The sequence below is a fragment of the Helianthus annuus genome, chromosome 10, assembly GCF_002127325.2.
Source record: "Helianthus annuus cultivar XRQ/B chromosome 10, HanXRQr2.0-SUNRISE, whole genome shotgun sequence".
Classification (NCBI taxonomy): domain Eukaryota; kingdom Viridiplantae; phylum Streptophyta; class Magnoliopsida; order Asterales; family Asteraceae; genus Helianthus; species Helianthus annuus.
The window spans coordinates 160885532-160909921 of NC_035442.2; the positions used below are offsets into that span (position 1 = coordinate 160885532).

The following is a 24390-nucleotide window of genomic DNA, read 5'->3' on the forward strand; positions in this document are numbered from 1 at the left end:
GATGTTCCTGTTGTTTGCGTGGGAAGGGTGGCTAGATTTCACTTTTCTTCGGCGAACAAAACAAGGGAAATCGATCGCCCGTGGACTGTGGTTTGCTAGTGGGTCTGGGGATCGTAGAGAGGGGGAACCGAGAGAGAAGTGGAAAGGGCGATGGGTTGGGTTATTTTATTTTTGTTCAAATTAGAATGGATTAGGCTTAGGTAATTGGGTTATGTATTCTTTATTAGGCTAAAGGAGTAAAGGTTAAGTGATTGTTAATTGGGTTAATTTAGAGTGATTAATAATTATATAAATTATATAAATTGGGAATTTTGGTTGTATTTTAATAAAAATCAGAGTTTACATATTTTTTTATAAATTCATAAGATTTTTTTCTAACGGGGCGGTCGAAAATTTCCAAGGGATGCGGTCGGGATTTTACCGGAAATTAACACTGATTTTTTTCAAGGGGTACGTCCGCCCACCTTGGCCAAGGGGTGGGTCCGCCCTTGGGTTTGAGTTAATCAAAGAATTAAAATTAAAAGGGAATATTAATATTTATTAATACCGATTGAAACATGCATGATATTTCGGCGACAACAATTTGCTACGCGGTATTTGTTTTCATTAGTTTTTCAATCATTTAAATATATTGTATGAAACTTCTGTTAGTTTTCTTATTCGAATAATAGGTTAATTATATTTAAATATATTGTATGAAAGTTCTGTTAGGTTTCTTATTCGTATAATAGGTTAATTATGTTTATTGTTTCTTTTACGTTTTTGAATTAGTACGGAGCATCACTGTGGTCAATCTATGTCATAAGCATTACACATTTCAATTAAATAATAATTTAACATTAAAATTATCAACTACTCTCAGCCTTCGCCTCCGCCTCATTCACCTTCGGTTGATCACGTTATTGACAACAAGATCCCACCACCGCCGCCACCTCCGCACCCGCCGCAGTACCCACAGCACGACTATGCAGACCTGCCTCCCGCTGCGCAGGCGGTGGCTCGGGACTTCGATCGGCATCTCCGACGTTCTGAGCTATACCAGATGTGGATCATTGAGGCGCTCATGGAGCTCCGGGCTCACGCGGGATTGCCGCCCCATCCACTGCCACCGTCCCCACCGCCAGAGGATCAGTAGTTTTAGTTTTTATTTTGGATTAGACATTTAGTTGTACTTTTGTATTAGACATTCAGTTGCACTTTTGTTTTGTATGTACAAACTGATTTTATATATATTTATGGAGCTGGTCTTTTATTTACACGATGTTTGTTTGGATTGTTTGTGTTTATTTCATACGTCTCTTTCGCAACTTATTGTACGATGTTTTAATTAAACATGTTTGTGTAATTTAACATTATAAAATCGGTTAACATTTATAAAAACAATGGCATAAAGAAATGTATCGTTTAACGTAAGTGTACCGGGTGAGGAATGATGATTGGGTTATATCTATAAGGATCGATGATGAGGAATGTTAGGAGAAGCGTTGGGATTCAAGGGTTTAGACGCCATGGTTTGAGTAGTAATGAGGGTTTTTCAGAGAATTCTTTCTTTTTAAATTAAGTTATAGTCATATAATATATTTATAGAAGAAAAAGTTAAATACGGAGAGAAAAGGAATGTCGGGCTTCAGGGTAATACTCAACACAATTAGACTACTTACACTTAGTCACATAGCATGATTTAATAAACTAGACGCCTACGTAAAAAAATGTATAATTAGGTGACAATAGTTGAATTATGGTTTATGTTTAATGACTTAATTATACACTTTTTATATTATAAAATTGTTTTTAAAATTAGAATATTTGTTTTTAAAATTATAATATATGTTTTGTAAAACAAACATAAATCTACAACTTTTCAACAAAAAAAACACAACCAAACAACAAACCAGCACCCCACTTTTTTTCCACCAAAACCCCACTTTTTCCACCCAAAAACAAACTAACCCACCTAAGCGTTGCGCTTTGTCCAAAGCGCAGCGCTTAGGTACAAGATCAACAGACAATGTCTGACATGTTCAGTCCTTGTCTGTTGACTTTACATCTAAGTGTTGTGCTTTGGCCAAAGCGCAACGCATAGGTGTGTATAAAAAGCCAACAGGCGTGTGTGAATAGCCAATGCCTCTTATTCAATCTCAACAACCCCAAAAAAAAATAATGGTTTTTTACCTTGTTTGAGAATGTTGATTTCCGTGTAGAGTTCTTTAACGACCACTGTGTTGTCACTTCATGATTCACCTGAAATCTTGGATAGACGGGAACTAAAAATAATACTCAAAATTTAATGCTCAAGAAATGAAACCTAACCTCTGCATAAAGTAGAGCTCTTAGGCCACTTGGTATGGGGGGCGTCCCCAGCCCGTCATGGGGCGACGCCACCCCATACAACCATTTCCTCATCTGCGTGGTCGTCGAGTGCGTCCTGGCCAAGACGATGAGGATGGGTCTCCTCTTCTCACACACACACATATACATACAACACACACACACACACATATATATATATATATATAGATATATATTTTAGGCCCATCCTCCATTTCTTTAGGCCCGTCCTCTTTGCCCCATCCTCACACCCATCCTATGTGGCGGAGCATCCTTTGAGGACTGCCCTCCTCCCATACCGAGTAGCCTTATGTCACTTTCATGATGTAGTCTGCATTTTGAGCTTCTTCAATAGTGTTAAAAAGTTGCTCAATTACACTTGGAATAAGGCTACTCGGTGTGGAGGAGAGTAGTTCTTAAAGGATGTTGCGCCACGTAGGATGGGTGTGAGGACGGGCCAGAAGGGGATGGACCTAAGAAAATGGAAGATGAGCCTATATATGTGTGTGTGTGTGTGTGTGTGTTGTATGTATATGTGTGTGTGAGAAGGGGAGGCCCGGAACGACTGCAGGACGACGAACTCGACGGTGACAGGGCAGTGGAAACGGTGTTCCGGGGCGGCGCCGGTCCAAGACGGAGCTAGGACGCCCCCCACACCGGGTAGCTAACTCCAACATCCTCATGAAGCTCTCCATTTTGTACACAAAAAGCAAGAAAATAAAAAAAAGGAGTTAAACTGGATGAGACACAAGCATATATAATAAACTTATTTTATAAAAGTTTAATAGGTTTTATATATTTATAAATTCTATATCTCATAAATATTATTAAACTATTTAAATGAAGTTTATTTTGTTATCAGGTTTCAAATGCAAGTCAGTCAAGCTTTAGATATTTACACAAACATAAATTAAAAATCGTACCTTATCTTATCGAAACAAAATGTTTTATCCGATTGCTTATTACCCATGTTAGGATAATAACCCAATTCGAAAAGGCCCAATACCAACCCTAGTTTTCTTCTTGTCCCTCTTATCGATTAGTTGCAGAATCCCAAAGTCAAACACAACTAATTAATCCAGATCAATAAAAGAAATATGTACAAATCAATAAAAAAGGTTAATATTGGTACCTCAAATCATTTGTTGTTAGCAGTGGTATACTTGTTGGCAGCGGCCGTACTGATTGTCCGAGTACCATTATTGGTGATACTAGTTGTACCAATAAAAGCTCCATAGTACTCACAAACATTAGTACAATCTCCCAAATCCATGTATGCTTGTCGAGACACGGGCACACCACTTGATATTGTATGCGATTGTGCACTTAGGTAGTGCAGATTGCAGACTGTCAAAAATATGCTGGAATAATGCAGCCCTGAGTATTGCAGACCGTCTTACTGATTGGTATTTTATGAAGCAAGGATAGCAACAACAGTGGGCAATGATGACTGCCACTATCATCGTCCATTGCAATCGCTTTTCGTATCTTACTGGAAGATCGATGTGCCACGTCTAACAACAGCACCGCAAATAGTAACAATATTGCAACAGCATAAGTAAACATAAGTTTACCTAAACTGGAAATAGGTGAATGTTTTTAATAACTAACTTATACATATATTTGAATTATATTTCAGATCTTTATCATCCTTTTAATTTGACATACATCATAACTAATATATAAAAATCATATCTTATCTTTTTTATATTATGAAACAAACAACATGTTTAACATCAATGATTAAGTACATAAGTTATATTTTTCTTTTTAAATAGGTGTCCATAAAGTGTACTTCATAAATAATAATTGTTGAAGAATTAGATAACTAATCACAATAAGAGTTCCATAACCTAAGTTTTCATATGTATATTAAATTATGTCTATACATTCTAAAAAGAATAGCTATAAAATCCAGATATTCAAAATTAAAAATAAATGTGAGTTTCAAAAAACAATACAAGGTATAATATAAGATTAATACCCACAACTATGAATTGGCTAAGAACTCACAAAGTAGCCTGATTCTTGTGTTTGAAATCCTTTTAACGGTTCTGTAAATGCACAAAACTGTAATTATTTCACCACGCTTTCCTAGATCCTGAAAGATTCGGGTGAGATCAGAGATCATCACCTCTTGGAAGGTTTGGAGCTTTCCCAACTATATACCTTTGCAAATATTTAATAAAAGTATATTAATCGAATTGGTAATTATTAGTTCCGTAATTTTTATTACACATATAATTAATCGATATAGATTGAAACTATTATAAAAATTTCATAACTTGTATATTTTTCAAAAAAAAAAAAAATCAGATTAAGGTATATAAACTTTTATATTCATGTTTTCCATATTTTTTTTATAATATAACATGATTGAAATATAAAACAAATTCAAAAGATAACCAAAAATTCAAAAAAAAAAAAAACGAGATCTAATCTAGTATGATTATGAACATTAAACAAGTTTCAATTTAATAAAAAAAAAATAATCTAAAATAAAAGTCCCAAATTTTATCATCCAAGAACCCTAAAATTTAATACGGATTTTGGATACCCTCTATCATAGAAATTGATGGAGAGATTTTGTAGATCTCGAAAGACTAAGTGGAATAAACACAAGAACTACATTGTTTGATGAAGAATTAAAGGAGATATGAGAATATGAAATTCCAAGCCTAGAATTAGTTCTTTCTTGAATCCATAATTTGGAGAGAGGTTTGCACGAATTGGAGGCTAGGGTTTACGTTTTAGAGGAATATAATTTTATTATTTGATGAAGATATTATTTTCTAGTATGAGGAATATAATTTTAAATTACTTTTGTAATTTAAAATTAATACTTATCATATTTATTTAAACTAGTTATAAAAACAGTTGCCGCGTTGCGGCGAACTTCTTTTGTTATTTAGTCTGTGTTTACATGTGTTTAAAATCACTACGAGCGTGTTGCACACAGAACCGCTGACAAGAATAAAAAGAAAAGGTAGAAAAAAACACTAAAAAATAACCGAAAGAAAATCAACTAAAAAAGTTGTACGGTAATGATGTTGTTCGGTAGAAACCAGTAGTCAGAGATGAGCAAATAGTAATGGGTACAGGTACCGAATTTCCTGAACCGAAAGAACCTAAGTACCAGTTCGTTACTGACGTTTGGCGTTCCTGGTACCGGTTCGCTACCGGTTTTTATCTTCATATACCGATACCGTAACCGGGGTATCAGTTGGCGTCGAGCTCATCCCTACCCCTGAAACTAAAAAAAAGTTGTACGATACCCTTGTTGTTCGTACGGTACATGTGATCAGGGATGAACAAATGGTACTGAGTAGCAGTACCAAACTTATCGAACTAAAAGACTAACCAACTCAATCCGGTATCGACTTTTGGCGTTTTATGTATCAGGTTGGTGCTGGTTTTTACCTTCATGTACCGATAACGAACTGGTATTTTCGATACAAGTACTGGTTGACACCACACTTATAAGCTTAAAAAGTAAAGAAAATAACAAATTTATATATTAAAACTTTATTATATTATAATATTTAAAAAAACTGTTCATTGCGTTTTCTTTTTAATGTATAGACAATTTAATAAATTAAACTGCCCTTGATTTTCTTGATTGTATATCTCTTAAATGTCAACATATACACGTATGATTTAGTAAGGATAAATCAGGAAAAAAAAGATACATTTTAGATGGAAAAACCTAATAGATATCACCCCATATGTTATGTGTTCTTTATTTGATTTCACTTAATAGAGTGATATGTGTTGTGTATTTGATTTATCTTATTATATACTAGATATAGATTAAGTAAACGTCCCTGGATGAATAGGAGAGTTCTAATTCGGTCGATTTCACCATCCTTAAGCTGCATGCGTTAAGATATTTTGAAAACTTGAAACGGAACCTGACATGATAGATTATCGGTGGAGGTATCCACACCTCCCCCCCCCAAAGTATCTACACACCCCCTAATCCTAAATGACCCTCATTGCCCAATACGCCCTGAAAGTGGCCCCACCCATACGCCCCTCATTGCCCAATACGATTGAAAAGTATTTACACACCCCCCTGCCATCTAATTAATGCCAATCATTGGGTGTCAGCCAATGATTACCAATGATTGGGGTGTGTGGATCTTTATTTTGATAGGGTATTTAATGCCAATCATTGGGTGTCACCTCAAACTATTCGCTATTGGCCGCTGCCACCCCCAACTATCACTTTGACGTCCATCACCCCCAACTTAACACTTAGTGTGTTCTGTCACCACATCGTTAACTGATCACTAACTTTAGATCCCGTTACTATACTTTTGGGGGTGTCATATGGATCTTAGGAGAGTTTTAGGGATCTTATGACACCCCAAATGTATAGTAACAAGATCAAAAGTTAGTGATCAGTTAACGATATGGTGACAGAACACACTAAGTGTGAAGTTGGGGGTGGCGGGCGTCAAAGTGATAGTTGGGGGTGGCGGGCGTCAAAGTGATAGTTGGGGGTGGCAGCGGCCAATAGCCAATAGTTAGGGGTGATAAAATCCAATAACCCATTATAAAATGGCAATTTTTTATAAGTATTATTAAACGTTTTATTAAATGTCAACTTTTTTATTTATCAATTATTATTATGTGTTTAATTTTATTAAATGGGTTTATTAAAACGTTTTATTAAATGTCAACTTTTTTATTTTTCAGTTATTATTATGTGTTTAATTGTTTCCATAACGCAATGTGTATGTTAAAAAATGTCAACTTCTGAAAGTCTTTAATTGTTTTTCAATTGTTGTTTATTAACCATAACGCAACAAGAAACATAATTCAAAATGTAATTAAACATCGTTTTATTAATTTAATACACAAATCATGTAACTTTGATACAGAATGTAACGACTAAACCCTAAACCCTAAACCCTAAACCATAGATCGATAATTGTTACATATTTTTTAATTCCTATACAGGAAAATGATGGGTGCAGCTAGCATACACAATTCAAAGACAGCCCGACTGTCTTGAAATTGCATACCGAACCCTACCTTCCAACGGGATTCTGCTTCACATCTACCACACTGAGATGGCACAAGGGATCAGAAGGTTGGAGCAGTGGAGTCGGCATTTCGTTTATTAACACCGTCCAGTCTTCCACGCCTTCTCGGGATGGTGAGCGAAGTCGCATTCCCGTTGGTCGAAGGCTAATGAGAACACTAAATGAACTCCTCTCTTGGAAGGACATGTCACGGGGCAAACTGTGTTGGCTAGCGTCACTTGGAGCTGATGAGGCAACAGGCTACTCCAATAACACGTAATCCTAGATCGGCGTTCTAGTGCATGAATCTGAAATACGAATGTAGTTTCTCCATAAAATGCTACCACCACCGTCAAAACACCGACTTTCGATATCCTGTTAATAAAAAAATACAATTTAGCATTAGACTCGGCATTCGAAAATATATTGTAAAAATTAAAAAAAAAAAACAAAACACCACCACAGCCGACACACCACCACCACAGCCGAAACACCACCACCACCACAGCCGACCCACCACAATCACCAACACCCACCACCACCACAGCCGACCCGCCACCACCAGCACCACCAACACAGCCGACCCGCCACCACCACCCCAGCCGACCCACCACCACTACCACCAACACAGCCGACCCACCACCACCCCAGCCGACCCACCACCACCACCACCACCACCACCAACACAGCCGACCCACCACCACCACCACCACCAACACAGCGGACCCACCACCACCACCACCCTAGCCGACCCACCACCACCACCAACATAGCCGACCCACCACCACCACCACCACCCCAGCCGACCCACCACCACCACCACCACAGCCGACCCACCACCACCACCACCACCAACACAGCCGACCCACCACCACCACCACCACCAACACAGCCGACCCACCACCACCACCACCACCCCAGTCGATCCACCACCACCACAACCCCAACATCACCACCACCACCAGCACAACCACAACCCCAACACCACCACAAACCGCCAAAATAAAACCACAAAAAACAAGGGTAAACAAACCTTGAATATTCCGACCGTATACACCGATACGAGAGCGAAAACTATACGAGAGACGACTGTGGTCCCCTTCCGGATTGTCATCCTGTGGTCCAGAACTCCTCCAAAAAATAACTTTTGGATTTGGATATTGTACTTGTTCTCGGATAAAGTATAAAAGAGAAGGTGAAACTAAACTTCAATGAGACCCGTATGGGTCGATGAGAGGCATATGCAAGTGGGGTGTCATAAATGTCCTGTCAACTTTTCAGAAAAGGTAGGAGGATATGGGTCTCATCGGGCTATACGAGGCATATGGGCTGAAAAGTTGTCAGGATTCGTACCCACCATACGAGCGTATGGGCCTATGAGCGGCATATTGGTTTGGTTTTTTTTTAAAAAAAGCTTGTATATGCTGGTTGCAAATGTCTGGTATTTTTGTCATCCTTACTTGCCACAGAAATATACACCATCTTCACAATCACAAATTCACAATGGTTTTTTGCAAATGTGGTAGGACGGCTACACTAAGAACATCTTGGACTGAAGCTAATCCCGGACGTCAATTTTACACTTGTCACAGTCTGGTATGTTTTTAATATATATTTTTTCCATTAACCCTTGTATATTAGTGATTTTTTTTTCGTGTCAGCGTTCTAAGTGCAACTTCTTTGTGTGGGTCGATCCTCCCATGTGTCGTCGGGCATGTGTGGTCATCAAAGAACTGATGGATACGAAGGCTGTGCTGAAAAACGAAGTCAATTTTTTGAGAGAGGAGGTTCGAATTAATAAATTGCAAGAAGCGGAATTTGAAGAATTTCATTCAAGTGTTGTTCGTAAGAGGGAGCGTTGGTTGATAATCAGTTGGATTTTTTTTATGTTGTTTGTCTTGTTATTTTTCATTGTTAGTATGTAAGTTTATGCAAGACATGTAATCGAATATTAGTACATGTAATCGAATATTAGTTATAAATGTCGTTTTTTATATATATTAAGTTTTAAAAAAAATGTAATCGAATATTGTGTTGTTTGTCTTGTTATTTTTCATTGTTATTATATATAGTAAGTTTTTTTTTTTTTTTTAAAAATGTTGTTTTTTAAAATAAGTCGACTAAGCATAAATAACAAAACCAACAAACATTCGTCAAGTTACAAATAACATACCAATGTTTAAACATACCAAAATAAATAAGTATTTTTTCATACATGCCCACAAATATTTAACAAAATAAAATTCACCCAACAAATACAAATACTAACCCTCCATCTCCTCATCGCTGTCGTCAGAATCATCCCCACCACCTGCATGTGTCCTGGACGGACCTGCCTCCATGTCGAAACCCGGATAAACTCGTGGATGTGGCGGGGGTCGAACAGGCAACCCCGCCTGGGTAGGTCTCTCGGCCTCACTAGCCATCACCCACTCCATCAAATCCTCCATCCGGTCCATCCGCCTGTCCATCCGCTGAAACTGCTGTGTCCAGCTGGCCATCATACCATCCTGACCCGCCATCAGCCTCTCAAGGAGACGTTGGGTGGACTGAGGCAACCGCACTGCATGATAAACGCGTTGTGGAATCTGTGGCGGCTCCTGCGGATGCACCTGGTCAACCTGAGGTTCCATGTCTCCATCCATATCAGGCACGTCAGCAACATGCGTCATCTCCACCTCCCCAGCCTCGAGCAGCGCCTGGTGGACTATCGATTGGGGTTCATAAATCTGTTGGTGTTCGTCAACAAACCGATGCCCGATATCCGGAAAGTTCACCGCAATCTTCATCCCTCTCATCGTCCTAAGATCTAAGGGCTCGTGTGGTGCTGGGGCCGGCATATCATCAAGGAATGGGTAATACAGACCGCAATGCTGGGCAATACGCGTGATAAACGCCCCTCCAATCAAACGGCTATGCCTCTGCCGTTTGCCGTACGAGGCGAAATACTCCGCCAGACAGCGATGGAGGGTGCACGTTGTGCCGTATATAAGTAGTACAGAAAGAAAAGATCCACCTTCGTGACCCACTCTACGCTTTTGCCACGCGCAGAGATCGACGTGGCAATGCAGCGGTGTATGTAGCAAATGAGTGGGTCAGGAATCGTAGAAACTCGGGCCTTCTTACCGAACGGTCCAGCACCTAGAGTGGGCCACCAAGCAAACAACTGATCATCAGGCATAGCCCAAATCGCGGTGGTATAGATGTCCTGAACCAACTCATCATCGGTATAGAACCCGGTGGCAACAGCAAACTGACCCAGCGACCAATTTTGTCGCTACCCAAACAAACAGAAAGATACCTCGGGAGGCGGTGCTTCCACATTCGGATCGTCCATATCCGAATTGGGTCGGTCAGCCGGCCGTGGACGAAACACGAATGTGGACAGAAACTCCACCATCATGGTCCTATGAGACGGCCCAGCCGCCACCGAAAACATGCGATCCCACGGGGAATTCTCCCTGATCAAACCCCGGGCTCTCCCCTCCTCCCCGACCTCCCGTAAAGCCTCCCATGACAACACCCTCTGCCGACCCACCTTCATTTGTCGCAACCTGTTAAAACGTTTATACTCCCTAGAATTGTTCGGGTAGTCCATATAGGGAATACCCAAACAATCACCCCCGGCCATCCCATCGAATCCAGGCACCTGTACCACACCAAACTCCTCCTCGTCTGACGACATATCTGCAAAAATTAATATATAATACTTGTCATATTATAACTTGTAACAAATTTCTAACAAAATTAACATCTAAATAATCGACAAACCACCACCGCCACCACCGTCAAACCCCCACCACCACCACAGCCGCCTAACCACCACCACAGCCACCACCACACCACAACAACCACCACCACAACCACAACAACAACAACCACCACCACCAGCACCACCGTCAAACCCCCACGCCTACCACAGCCGCCTAACCACCACCACAGCCACCACCACACCCGCCTTACCACAACCACAGCCGTCAATAACCACCACCACAACCACCACCATCACCACCACAACCACCACCACAACCACCGTCAAACCCAACACCAACACTACCGTCAAACCCAACACCACCGGCCATAATTAAAAAAAACAAAATAAACAAAGGAAAGATGAAATAATACACTAACCTTTTATGAAAATATGGACCGTATAGGTTGATACGTTCTAAGCCGAGCTATACGAGAGAGACAGTGTGTGTTTCTTGGTGTTTTAGTGTGTGGGGTTAAAATGTTTTAGATCTATTCTCTATTTAGTCAAACCTGAAAAGTAGTTTTTGTTAAAGCGTATGAAGTGTATAAATCGTATAGTATAACCAATTTATCAGCTCCTGTACAGGAGGATAAACTGGTTAAGGCTTTTTTGTTCTATGGGAGATGTGCGAGTTCGAAACTCGGAGGAGGCCGGTCCGATACAGAAGGACCCCTCCCTTTTTTATTTGACATTTTTTATTAAAAATAATAATAATAATAATAATAATAATAATAATAATAATAATAATAAATAACAATAACAATAATAATAATAACAACAACAACAACAATAATAATAATAACAATAATAATAATAATAAAAACAACAATAATAATAATAATAATAATAATAATAATAATAATAATAATAACAACTAATAATAATAACAGCAATAATAATAATAATAATAATAATAATAATAATAATAATAATAATAATAATAATAATAATAATAATAATAATAACAATAATAAAGAATTTCACGAAAAGGAATTTGTTAACTTGGCAAAGGTGTTAGTAGATGTATCGTATTACACAAGGTAGGGCGTTAGTAGATAGTAATAGAACTTCACGAAAAAGAATTTGTTAACTTGGCAAAGGTGTAACATCCGTGAAATATAGTGTATGCAACAATTTAAAAAAAATATATTAATTAGGGTGTTTTATAACATAAAAAACCCTTAATTAACACATAAAATTGTTAAAAAAATTAATTTCATATGAGTCGTATAGGGCAATGAGACCCATATACAACTCCTATAAGGTGCTCATTGATCAATAAGCCTCCCCTGGTTGACACCTTATGAGTGTCTCATTGATCAATAAGCATCCCCTGGTTGATACCTTATGAGTGTCTCATTGACCAAAAAGTCTTTCCTGGTGGTTTCCTGGAAACCACCAGGGGAGACTTTTTGGTCAATGAGACACTCATAAGGTGTCAACCAGGGGAGGCTTATTGATCAATGAGCACCTTATAGGAGTTGTATATGGGTCTCATTGCCCTATACGACTCATATGAAATTAATTTTTTTTAACAATTTTATGTGTTAATTAAGGGTTTTTTATGTTATAAAACACCCTAATTAAAATTTTTTTTTAAAATTGTTGCATACACTATATTTCACGGATGTTACACCTTTGCCAAGTTAACAAATTCTTTTTCGTGTAGTTCTATTACTATCTACTAAGGCTCTACCCTGTGTAATACGATACATGTACATTGTCACCCATTCATAGTTGTATACGTCGGTGAGGTATTTCATCGGACAATCATCCCGTTAACTTAGCAATAATAATAATAATAATAATAATAATAATAATAATAATAATAATAATAATAATAATAATAATAATAATAATAATAATAATAATAATAATAATAATAATAATAATAATAGTAGTAGTAGTAATAATAATAATAATAATAATAATAATAATGATAATAATAATAATAAAACATATGCACATTTAAAAAAAATGATGTTATATCTAGTCCCGGCAAACGGGTCGGGTCGGGGGTCGGGTATGGTCTTTGACCCATGACGATATTTTATGAAATGAATTTTGTGTATTATAAAATGTCAAATTTTTTATTTATCAATTATTATTATGTCTTTAATTATTTTTCACTTGTCATTTATAAACCATAACGCAATAAATACACGAAACATCGTTTTATATTAATACACAAAACATGTCGTTTTAATACAAAATGTAACGACTAAACCCTAAACCCTAAACCCTAAATCGCTAACTGTTACATATTCTTAAATTCTTGCAAACTGTATCAGTTATGCAGATCTCTATTCGGTCACCATATTGTTGCTATCAAGTTTAAGGACGCGTTCCACGGTAAACGTGCTTTCCGCTTCCCCATTACCACATGAAGAACCTCCGACCTGATCTGGCGCTCCCTCGTTGTCGCAGAAGAATTCTCAGTAACCGGTTCCACAGCATGAATAACCAATCCATACAGAAGGAGTTCTCCCTCGAGGTTGCTGACGCAGAAGCATTGTCGTTGGTGGAGGTGGAACAACATTCCAGTTCACCCTCACAGTCACCGGAAAATATCTACTTCCACCGTCACAGACTGTGGGTGCAGAAGCATTGTCGTTGGTGGACGTTCCGGTGCATGAATCTGGAATACGAACGCAGTTAAGCGTTTGAATCTGAAATATGAACGCAGTGTACTTGTCCATAAGGATTACGCTACCACCACCGTCAAAACACCGACTTTCGATATCCTGTTAATAAAACATACAATTATAGCATTAGACCCGACATCCGAAAATATATTGTTAAAAATAATAAATATAATAATAAAAATAACATATGCACATTTAAAAAAAACGATGATATAAGTCTAGACCCAGCAAACGTGTCGGGTCGGGGGTCGGGTAGGGTTACGCTACCACCAACACCACCACACCCGCCTAACCACCACCACCACCACCACCATTACCACCACAGCCACCACCACACCCGCCTAACCACCACCAACACCACCACCACTACCACCACAGCCACCACCACACCCGCCTAACCACCACCACCACCACCACCACACCCACCACAGCCACTACCACCACACCCGCCTAACCACCACCACCACCACTACCACCACAACCACAGCCACCACCACACCCACCTAACCACCACCAACACCACCACCACTACCACCACAGCCACCACCACACCCGCCTAAACACCACCACCACCACCACTACCACCACAGCCACTACCACCACACCCGCCTAACCACCACCACAACAACCACCACCACCACCACCACAGCCACCACCACACCCGCCGAACCACCACCACAACAATCACCACCACCACAGCCGTCAATCCCCACCACCACAACCACCACTACCACCACCGCCGTCATTCCCCACCAAAGTCAATCCCCCACCGCCGTCATTTCCCACCACAGTCAATCCCCCACCACCATCAAACCCAACACCACCGTCAAACCCAACACCACCATCAAACCCAACACCACCACAAACTGCGGAAACAAAACCAAAAAGTAAAAAAAGGTTGAAGATTAAGCAATAAAATTTGGAAGACAAACTAACCTTCATCGTGTGGTCCAGAGTTTGTCTTGTGAAAATCGTGTGGTCCAGAGCGTGTGTGTGTGTGTTCTTGGTGTTTTAGTGTGTGAGTTTTCAAATTTTAGATCTAGTTTACCCCTTTATTGAAGTTGGGAAAGTGTTTGCGTTCAATGAGGGACGTATGGTTCAATGAGCAACTTATAGGAGTTGTTGGGTTTAAAGCGTATGAAGTGTATAAAGGATATACTATAACCAATTTATCAGCTCCTGTACAGGAGGATAAACTGGTTAATGCTTGTGTGTTCTATGCGAAGGGTGTGAGTTCGAAACCTGGGGGAGGCCGGTCCGATACAGAAGGACCCCTCCCTTTTTTATTTGTGTAATTCTAATTTTTTTATTATTCATTTATTTATATTAAAATTAATTCCTTTTATTAAAAAAACAGATTTCATTTTTAGTTTGAGTCAACAATTTTAAATCCATTTAAAACAATAATTTTCTTTTATTTTGTACTCTTTTCTTTTAAATGAAGCACTTTAATTAAAAAAAATTATAAAAAAATTGTTGCGTACACTATATTTGACGGATGTTACAATATATTTAAATTATAATAAAGAGAAACATTAATAAGTTCGTTGCGTACACTATGTTTCACAGATGCTACACCTAACACAAGTCAATAACTTCTTTTTGTCGAGTTCTATTCCTACGTAGTAACGCCCTACCCTGTGCAATACGAGACATGTACATTGTCTCCCATTCCATAGCTTCCATACTTCGGTATATATTCCAAAGTCCATTTGGTACTGGCATCGGGCTATCATCCGCTAACTTAACCATGATGAAATGGCTATCTTCGACATAAGCAATCATTAAAATGGAATGGTTCGGGTAAACCTGCGGTCCATCGAACATCCGGAAGTAAGTTTGACAAACACCGTTGCTTAAATGTTGAACAATCACCCCAAATTTTTGTGCCACCAACAACCCTGTGTAGGGTAACCACATCCAGCATGCCATAGGTGCAGGTTCAACATTTAACCAATTTATCAATCGATACACATTATCGTAACATCCCTTGCCCAATGATTCGAGTATATGCCCCCAACGCTCTGTTAATGAACATCTCGTCGAGTAGCTCTTGGCGGACCCACTTCCACTCTTTCTGGTCATACCCCAAACCCATAGCTATGGATCGAAACCCACAGTTACCGTCCGGCTCTTCGATATGCGTTATGTATCTCCGATAGCTAGATGGAAGCCAATCCTTAAAACGCTCGATCACGTTTTTGTACCTATAATTGGCAGAAAAATAAAAAAACTAAAAAATATTAAAAAATAAAAAATTGAAAAAGAATTCTAAATATATGTATGTATATACGTATGTACTTGTGCCCGGCCAACCGTGGAAAGTCTTTATCTATAATTGGAAGTGTATTTTTTTCTTCTTTGGTTTTCTTTGAACGACTACGTCGCACATTTGGCTTTTGAGTGTATTCGTTCCTCTGTGATTCAGGTTGTTTATCTTTATTCTTTTGTTGTTTTACTTTCGTAGTTGGGCGACCCCTAGTATCTTGTTGTACCTCAGGCGGTTGATGGTCAGTCATACTTGGATTCAACACCGCTTTCATCTTCGACAACATACTTTTTACCACTAGAGGTGGCTGCGTATGTAGTTGCTGTGTGAGGTTATCCATTTCCGCCTGAACATTACACTCGTCTTGATTAAGTTCTTCTGTCGAAAAATCAAGTTTTGTCCAGAATTTATCTATCGCGGCAAGTGGAATTTTGCAACCTGTTTTTCAAGAATCATTGTTAAAACATGAAGTATAATGATGATTATATTCTATGGATCGAACCATATGTTATAGTTGTTATGTTACCTGTATTTTCCCACCACTCCATCTGACAAGCACATGGCAACCCACAACCCGTAGAAAGCTGGTGGTCACAAGTCCCCACTCCTGCCCTCAACACATTTAGCTTCTTCCACTCGACAACCAATAACTTTAAGGCTTTTTGGGAAACATTACCGCGTAGGTTGTCAAAAAATGGAAATATGTGGTCCCCCATTTGCACGGACCTGCTCTCCTGAAAACTAAGTTTTATTTGTATCTTTTGTGACTCTACAACTTTGCCAACATGACACACAAGTCTATGGAGCGAGTTGTTTGGCCCTTTAATGTATCTCTTAAACTTAGAATGTTGGCTTTCAACTCTGTTGGTTGTATGTTGACCAAAATTAGGGACTGTGTTAGTCCAAGCTGAAACGAACTTTTCTTTATAATCTTTCAGCCACACATCATAAAAATAATCCAGAACATCTGAAAAAAAAATTGAATACAATGATTTGTAATGTTTGTATGTATATATGTATGCATGAATGTATGTAAACTAATATAATATGTACTTGATCGTCCGTCGTTAACCAGTCGCGTGAAAAGCCGCTGAAAGTTATAATTGTATATCGTCGGAATGGGAGAATTACACAGTCGAGACCAAGAAAGCTTGAATATTTTCCAGTCTTCATCCGTAAATTCTGTGAGAGGTGCCACCTACATAGCAATTTGGAAGCTTTTGGGAATACTTTATCGCAAGCATTCATCAAAGCTTGATCCCTATCTGTTACAATTACACGTGGCTCTATGCAATCTACTAACAATTCTTTGAGCTTCTCCAGGACCCATAAGAAGTTATCTTTTTTTTCTTTAGAGACAAACGCATGAGCCACACAAAAAGACTTGTGTGCCGATGTCACACCCACAACTTGAATAAACGGAAGCTTATACTCATTCGTCTTGTAGGTAGCATCAATTATCAACACATGTGGGAATGCACGCCATATGTTGTACGAGTCCGGATGAACGAAAAAAAACCTCCTCGACAACGTTTGTGGAGGGATTCACTCTGGTGAAATAAACGTACCTTTCTTCTTGCAACATGCTCTCCAATATCTGCATTGGAGTTCGATCGCCGTACATTTTCGTTTAATCTTTTTAATCACGTTTTGTACATCTTGTAGAATGCACACGCTATGTGGGTACTGATTTCTTATGGTTAAATGTATATTTGTAGGCTCCATGTCTTGCATATAAAGTCTCTCCACCAGTGATTCTTCGTCCGGGGTCAGCCTTCTAGCAAACGCGTGGCCCTCGAGAAATTCAGCAGGCTCATGGTTGTGAATGTTTTTCTTCTCCACAAGGCTCCAACTACCACTACTTGAGTCTAGTTTCCCTATCAGACTAAAAGGACAGCCGACCTTTTTACTACCGGAACGCCGAACGGATGCTTTACTTTTGTGTTCGCCGCCACGATCGCATTGCAACCATATCTTCACTGTCCTTGCTGACGCACCTTCGCCTTTTTTCCTCGTTCGTTGGGTGACATTGACGTAACCTTTCGCAACTTCTCTTTTGTATACCCAATTCTTCAATTCTTCAAGTGACCCAAATACCTCAAAAAAAAGGTTCATTAGAAATCCACATAAATGAAATTAATATATTAATTTGTCAAAAAAACAATAAAAAACTCGGGTTCAACATCGGGTTCGGGTTAATATGTATAACATATGCACATTTAAAAAAAACGATGATATAAGTCTAGACCCGGAAAACGTGTCAGGCCGGGGGTCGGGTAGGGTTACGCTACCACCAACACCACCACACCCGCCTAACCACCACCACCACCACCACTACCACCACAGCCACCACCACACCCGCCTAACCACCACCAACACCACCACCACTACCACCACAGCCACCACCACACCCGCCTAACCACCACCACCACCACTACCACCACAGCCACTACCACCACACCCGCCTAACCACCACCACCACCACTACCACCACCACCACCACCACCACTATCACCACAGCCACCACCACACCCGCCTAACCACCACCAACACCACCACCACTACCACCACAGCCACCACCACAGCCGCCTAACCACCACCACCACCACTACCACCACAGCCACTACCACCACACCCGCCTAACCACCACCACAACAACCACCACCACCACCACAGCCACCACCACACCCGCCGAACCACCACCACAACAATCACCACCACCACAGCCGTCAATCCCCACCACCACAACCACCACCACCACAACCACCACCACCACAACCAGCACCACCACCACCACAGCCACCACCACAGCCACCACCACCACCACCACCACCACCACCACCACTACCACCACCACTGCCATCAATCACCACCGCCTTCATTCCCCACCAAAGTCAATCCCCCACCGCCGTCATTCCCCACCACAGTCAATCCCCCACCACCATCAAACCCAACACCACCGTCAAACCCAACACCACCACAAACTGCGGAAACAAAACCAAAAAGTAAAAAAAAGGTTGAAGATTAAGCAATAAAATTTGGAATACAAACTAACCTTCATCGTGTGGTCCAGAGTTTGTCTTGTGAAAATCATGTGGTCCAGAGCGTGTGTGTGTGTGTTCTTGGTGTTTTAGTGTGTGAGTTTTCAAATTTTAGATCTAGTTTACCCCTTTATTGAAGTTGGGAAAGTGTTTGTGTTCAATAAGGGCCGTATGGTTCAATGAGCAACTTATAGGAGTTGTTGGGTTAAAAGCGTATGAAGTGTATAAAGGATATACTATAACCAATTTATCAGCTCCTGTACAGGAGGATAAACTGGTTAATGCTTGTGTGTTCTATGCGAAGGGTGTGAATTCGAAACCTGGGGGAGGCCGGTCCGATACAGAAGGACCCCTCCCTTTTTTATTTGTGTAATTCTAATTTTTTACTATTCATTTATTTATATTAAAATTAATTCCTTTTATTAAAAAAAATAGATTTCATTTTTAGTTTGAGTCAACAATTTTAAATCCATTTAAAACAATAGTTTTCTTTTATTTTGTACTCTTTTCTTTTAAATGAAGCACTTTAATTAAAAAAATCATAAAAAAATTGTTGCGTACACTATATTTGACGGATGTTACAATATATTTAAATTATAATAAAGAGAAACATTAATAAGTTCGTTGCGTACACTATGTTTCACGGATGCTACACCTAACACAAGTCAATAACTTCTTTTTGTCGAGTTCTATTACTACGTAGTAACGCCCTACCCTGTGCAATACGAGACATGTACATTGTCTCCCATTCCATAGCTTCCATACTTCGGTATATATTCCAAAGTCCATTTGGTACTGGCATCGGGCTATCATCCGCTAACTTAACCATGATGAAATGGCTATCTTCGACATAAGCAATCATTAAAATGGAATGGTTCGGGTAAACCTGCGGTCCATCGAACATCCGGAAGTAAGTTTGACAAACACCGTTGCTTAAATGTTGAACAATCACCCCAAATTTTTGAGCCACCAACAACCCTGTGTAGGGCAACCACATCCAGCATGCCATAGGTGCAGGTTCAACATTTAACCAATTTATCGATCGATACACATTATCGTAACATCCCTTGTCTAATGATTCAAGTATATGCCCCCAACGCATTCTGTTAATGAACATCTCGTCGAGTAGCTCTTGGCAGACCCACTTCCACTCTTTCTGGTCATACCCCAAACCCATAGCTATGGATCGAAACCCACTGTTACCGTCCGGCTGGGCATCTTCGATATGCGTTATGTATCGCCGATAGCTAGATGGAAGCCAATCTTTAAAATGCTCGATCACGTTTTTGTTCCTATAATTGGCAGAAAAATAAAAAACTAAAAATTATTAAAAAATAAAAAATTGAAAAAGAATTCTAAATATATGTATGTATATACGTATGTACTTGTGCCCGACAAACCGTGGAAAGTCTTTATCTATAATTGGAAGTGTATTTTTTTCTTCTTTGGTTTCTTTGAACGACTACGTCGCACATTTGGCTTTTGAGTGTAGTCGTTCCTCTGTGATTCAGATCTTTATTCTTTTGTTGTTTTACTTTCGTAGTTGGGCGGCCCCTAGTATCTTGTTGTACCTCAGGCGGTTGATGGTCAGTCATACTTGGATTCAACACCGCTTTCATCTTCGACAACATACTTTTTACCACTAGAGGTGGCTGCGTATGTAGTTGCTGTGTGAGGTTATCCATTTCCGCCTAAATATTACACTCGTCTTGATTAAGTTCTTCTGTCGAAAAATCAAGTTTTGTCCAGAATTTATCAAACGCGGCGAGTGGAATTTTGCAACCTGTTTTTCAAGAATCATTGTTAAAACATGAAGTATAATGATGATTATATTCTATGGATCGAACCATATGTTATAGTTGTTATGTTACCTGTATTTTCCCACCATTCCATCTGACAAGCACATGGCAACCCACAACCCGTAGAAAGCTGGTGGCCACAAGTCCCCCCTCCTGCCCTGTAACACCTCGGAAATTTACGTCCAATAATGCATTGACACGTGTCATAGACTTTGAATATGCGAAAACATACTTTAGAGGGACTAAAGTTGACAAACAGTGAAAACTATGGAATATAAGGGTCCGAAGTGTCAACAATGGATAAATAGACTCTATAATAACCCTACATGGTGTTTATAACTCTAAACGGATAGATCATGGATCATACGAAGCGGAAAATGCACGAAAGTGAGGAATTACAAACTATAGGGACTAAAAGTGTCAACATGTTGAATTTATACCTCTGAGTGATCTTTTGGTAGCCCTGAAGCTTTGTAATGATAAAATATACTCACTAGAATATGTGGTAAAAATTTCATGAAGTTTCGTTATCGTATGAGAAAGTTATGGCCAAAACCGTACTTGAAGGGTTAAAAGCGTCAACGTCGAATTTCATGACTTTTCGGGTGAGCGCAAAGTTAACCGAGGACATTACCATGTTGGTAAATGTTCCAAGGTTCTTAAAAACCAAGTTTGAGGGCCTTAGGGTCAAAATAAGTGGCCAAAACATCGTATGCAAAGACCAGGGACCAAACCGCAACATTTAACAAAGTTTTATGGATCAGATAAAGCCAGGCGGCCCGCCTGGCACCCTTAAGCGGGCCGCATGGCCTGCCCAGCATTAGAAATTCGCGAATATTAGCTTTTGGGTCGGTTTTGTGAGTTGTTTACAGCTGTGGCCACCTCCCAAACTCACCAATTGAACTTCATGCATGCTAGGACACCTGTGGCCTTCTCCCAACACCTGCAACACCTTAAATTAGATCAAAATTCTTCATTTGAGGGCACTTGTGATAGTAACCAAGAACACTTACAACTTTCAAAAATTCACAAGGCAACCTCTGGAGCTTTCTGGACGACAAGGCACCTTCATAGTGATCTCTAAGCTTCACTAGGACTCTTGTAAGCATTCATAACTTTCTCTAATTCGTTCTAGCTTAGATTATTAGCCGAAAGTCAATCCATCGTATCTATAGTTTGACTTTTCGATTAAACGAAAATGGCTCAGTCATTTCTCAAATTGAAAGTACCTACAAGTTGGTATTTATGTGGGAAACAAACCCTCAAAAGGGTATTTTCTGATTCCCACTCTAAGCATGATTATTGTCGAGTCAAAGATGTTCTTAAAAAGTCAACAGGAAGTGTTTTTGCAAAATCTAGAATAAATGGTAATGTAGATTACATGCAATCAGTTTGATCATCAAAAATAACTTTGTAATGAATGTAAGAATATGTTTTATCATGATCAACTCGACAATCTTTAGTATAAGCCCGGATTGGAACCGAAAGTCTTACAAAACGACTTTTCTTTGACTCTCGATTCGGATCCGTGCATGCATGTTTGAGATCTGAATTAGAGCTTATTTTGGACCATTTTTGTATATGTGTAACTCTCTGAGATTTTAAGACTTGATTCAATACTTGTCCGATTCATATGCATGTTTCCGATTTATGCTTAAAGTTGACTATTTTGCCCTTTTTGTTATAAAACGTGATTTTTGGAAAAATGAAAGAGTAGAAGCCTTTATTACTAATTTATAAACTTGCACCGAAAATTTGATATCAGTTGGAGGAGGAGATTTAGAGTTATGCCCGATATCGTAAAACTAAAGCTTTATGTTAAGTAAACGGCGTAATTAGCGTATAACCTATTTAAGCTCACTTTTTGATATAAAACTTTTTACCCACTGATGTTATATAATATTTTGGGATTTTTGAAGATTTTTATTTAATTTTTGGCTGATCGTATCATAGGTCTCTAAGCTTGATTCGGTTAATACCGGTTTTGACCTTTTAAGCCATAAAATGAGTTTTGTAAATCTTTTTGACCCCAAACCTTTTTCTACTGATTTTATTTGTTAAATAAAATATTTTGAGCATTCTGGAAATATAAAAATATCAGCTTTCCTTTGAAAACCCGAAAACGGCTCTAAATCGCCTTTTTAAGCGTTTTTAACGCATAGTATGTACTATAACCATATTAAACGTATAAGGATTATACCTACTGATGTAGTTAGCATATTTTTATATAATAACAGTAAGTATAAGTTTTTAAACTCAGTTTTCCAGTTCTGACCGTTTAAGCCCTTGTGAAATTACCAAAATACCCCTAAGGTGCATAGTTTGATTTTAAATGATACGTTTTGTATATGGGTCATACCCTACTGTTATAATAAGTCAAATTAAGTATATTTACTGTATAAATCAGACCTGTAACTCAGATTTCCAATTTAACTCTTTTATAATCTTTTAAATGACCAAAATGCCCTTATAAGGCATAAATTGAGTTTAAATTCATTCGGGGCATAATAGAACATAACTTGCTGATATGATAACATATTTAAAGCATATTATCTCAGGGAGCTTGCATATGACTCTTGTGGTTACCCGTAACGCTCTTTCAGCGTTCGGTTCGGTTTATGTAACTAGTTTGCATAAATTAACCGAAACGGGTCAAACATTATCATTTTTGTCTCAAAATCCAGAATGTATTTAGCATACCCAAATTATACAAGTATTCAAACTTGTCGGGTCTAAATCACATTCTATCCGGTCTTCGCTTAATCGTGCGCTTGAACCGTATCGTCCTTAAAACTAACCGGTCTAAGCTTAGGCTTAAATAAAGGCCCATTAGAAATCTAATAGGTTATTATAAACCTTTGTTCCAGAATAGGAGACCCAGTAAAAGCTACCTCCACTTGCTAATTGTGATTCATACTTACCAAGGTAAATACTTTTAACTTATTTTTCCTATACGGGCTTGGGGTAAGGTATATAAAATACCGCTTGGTCCGGCATCGAATTCTTTAATCGTATAGTGGTTAAATTCATTGAGATGACCTTGTTTTGAATGTTTTTTATTACTTGAAGCCTTTGGGGGGTTAATGACCATGTCCCGGATATCCTTGGCATCATCTTACGAGATGGCCACTACCTGAGCACGGGGTGTAGGCGTACACCCGTCAGTGTATAACTCTATATTGTGGTGTGTCTATTAATCTTTAACCCGGTCTACGGATCGGGCTACTGAACGCGGAGTAACATGTAAATCCATTACAAGATTATATTGCATAATTATCCCAAGTTATAAAAATATTTTATGCCATGTGCATTTAAATCAATTTTCAATCATTTTCAAAATGAGTCAGTTAATTTGTATTTACCAGTGTAAACTGACGCATTTTCCCAAAAGGTTAAGTGCAGGTACTACACGTACTAGGCTGGCTGTCTTCTAGAGCGTCCACAATAAGTCTCGCAAGCTTGGACGACAATAAAACTGTTGAACAATATCATATTTTATTTTGATCCGCCTGTGGATCCGTTTC

General features: G+C 39.0%; 1 protein-coding gene across 1 annotated transcript; it reads right to left on the reverse strand.

Moving 5' to 3' along the window:
- Nucleotides 1-15732: 15732 nt before the first annotated feature.
- LOC110882645 lies at nucleotides 15733-18141 on the reverse strand. The gene is made up of 4 exons (XM_022130618.1): nucleotides 17595-18141; nucleotides 16553-16993; nucleotides 16059-16464; nucleotides 15733-15964 (listed from the first exon to the last, which is right to left on the reverse strand). Exons 1-4 carry the CDS (start codon nucleotides 18139-18141, stop codon nucleotides 15733-15735), a joined length of 1626 nt encoding a protein of 541 aa, XP_021986310.1.
- Nucleotides 18142-24390: the final 6249 nt, after the last annotated feature.

Bases quoted from the DNA above. Each gene is read 5' to 3' on its own strand.
- LOC110882645 (XM_022130618.1), bottom strand. From the start codon at position 18,141: ATGAACCTTTTTTTTGAGGTATTTGGGTCACTTGAAGAATTGAAGAAT. The intron at 16,994-17,594 runs GTACGTTTATTT...TTTTTTTTTCAG, and splicing joins AGCATGTTGCAAGAAGAAAG to ATGTTCTGGATTATTTTTAT. The intron at 16,465-16,552 runs GTAACATAACAA...CTTGAAAAACAG, and splicing joins GGAGTGGTGGGAAAATACAG to GTTGCAAAATTCCACTTGCC.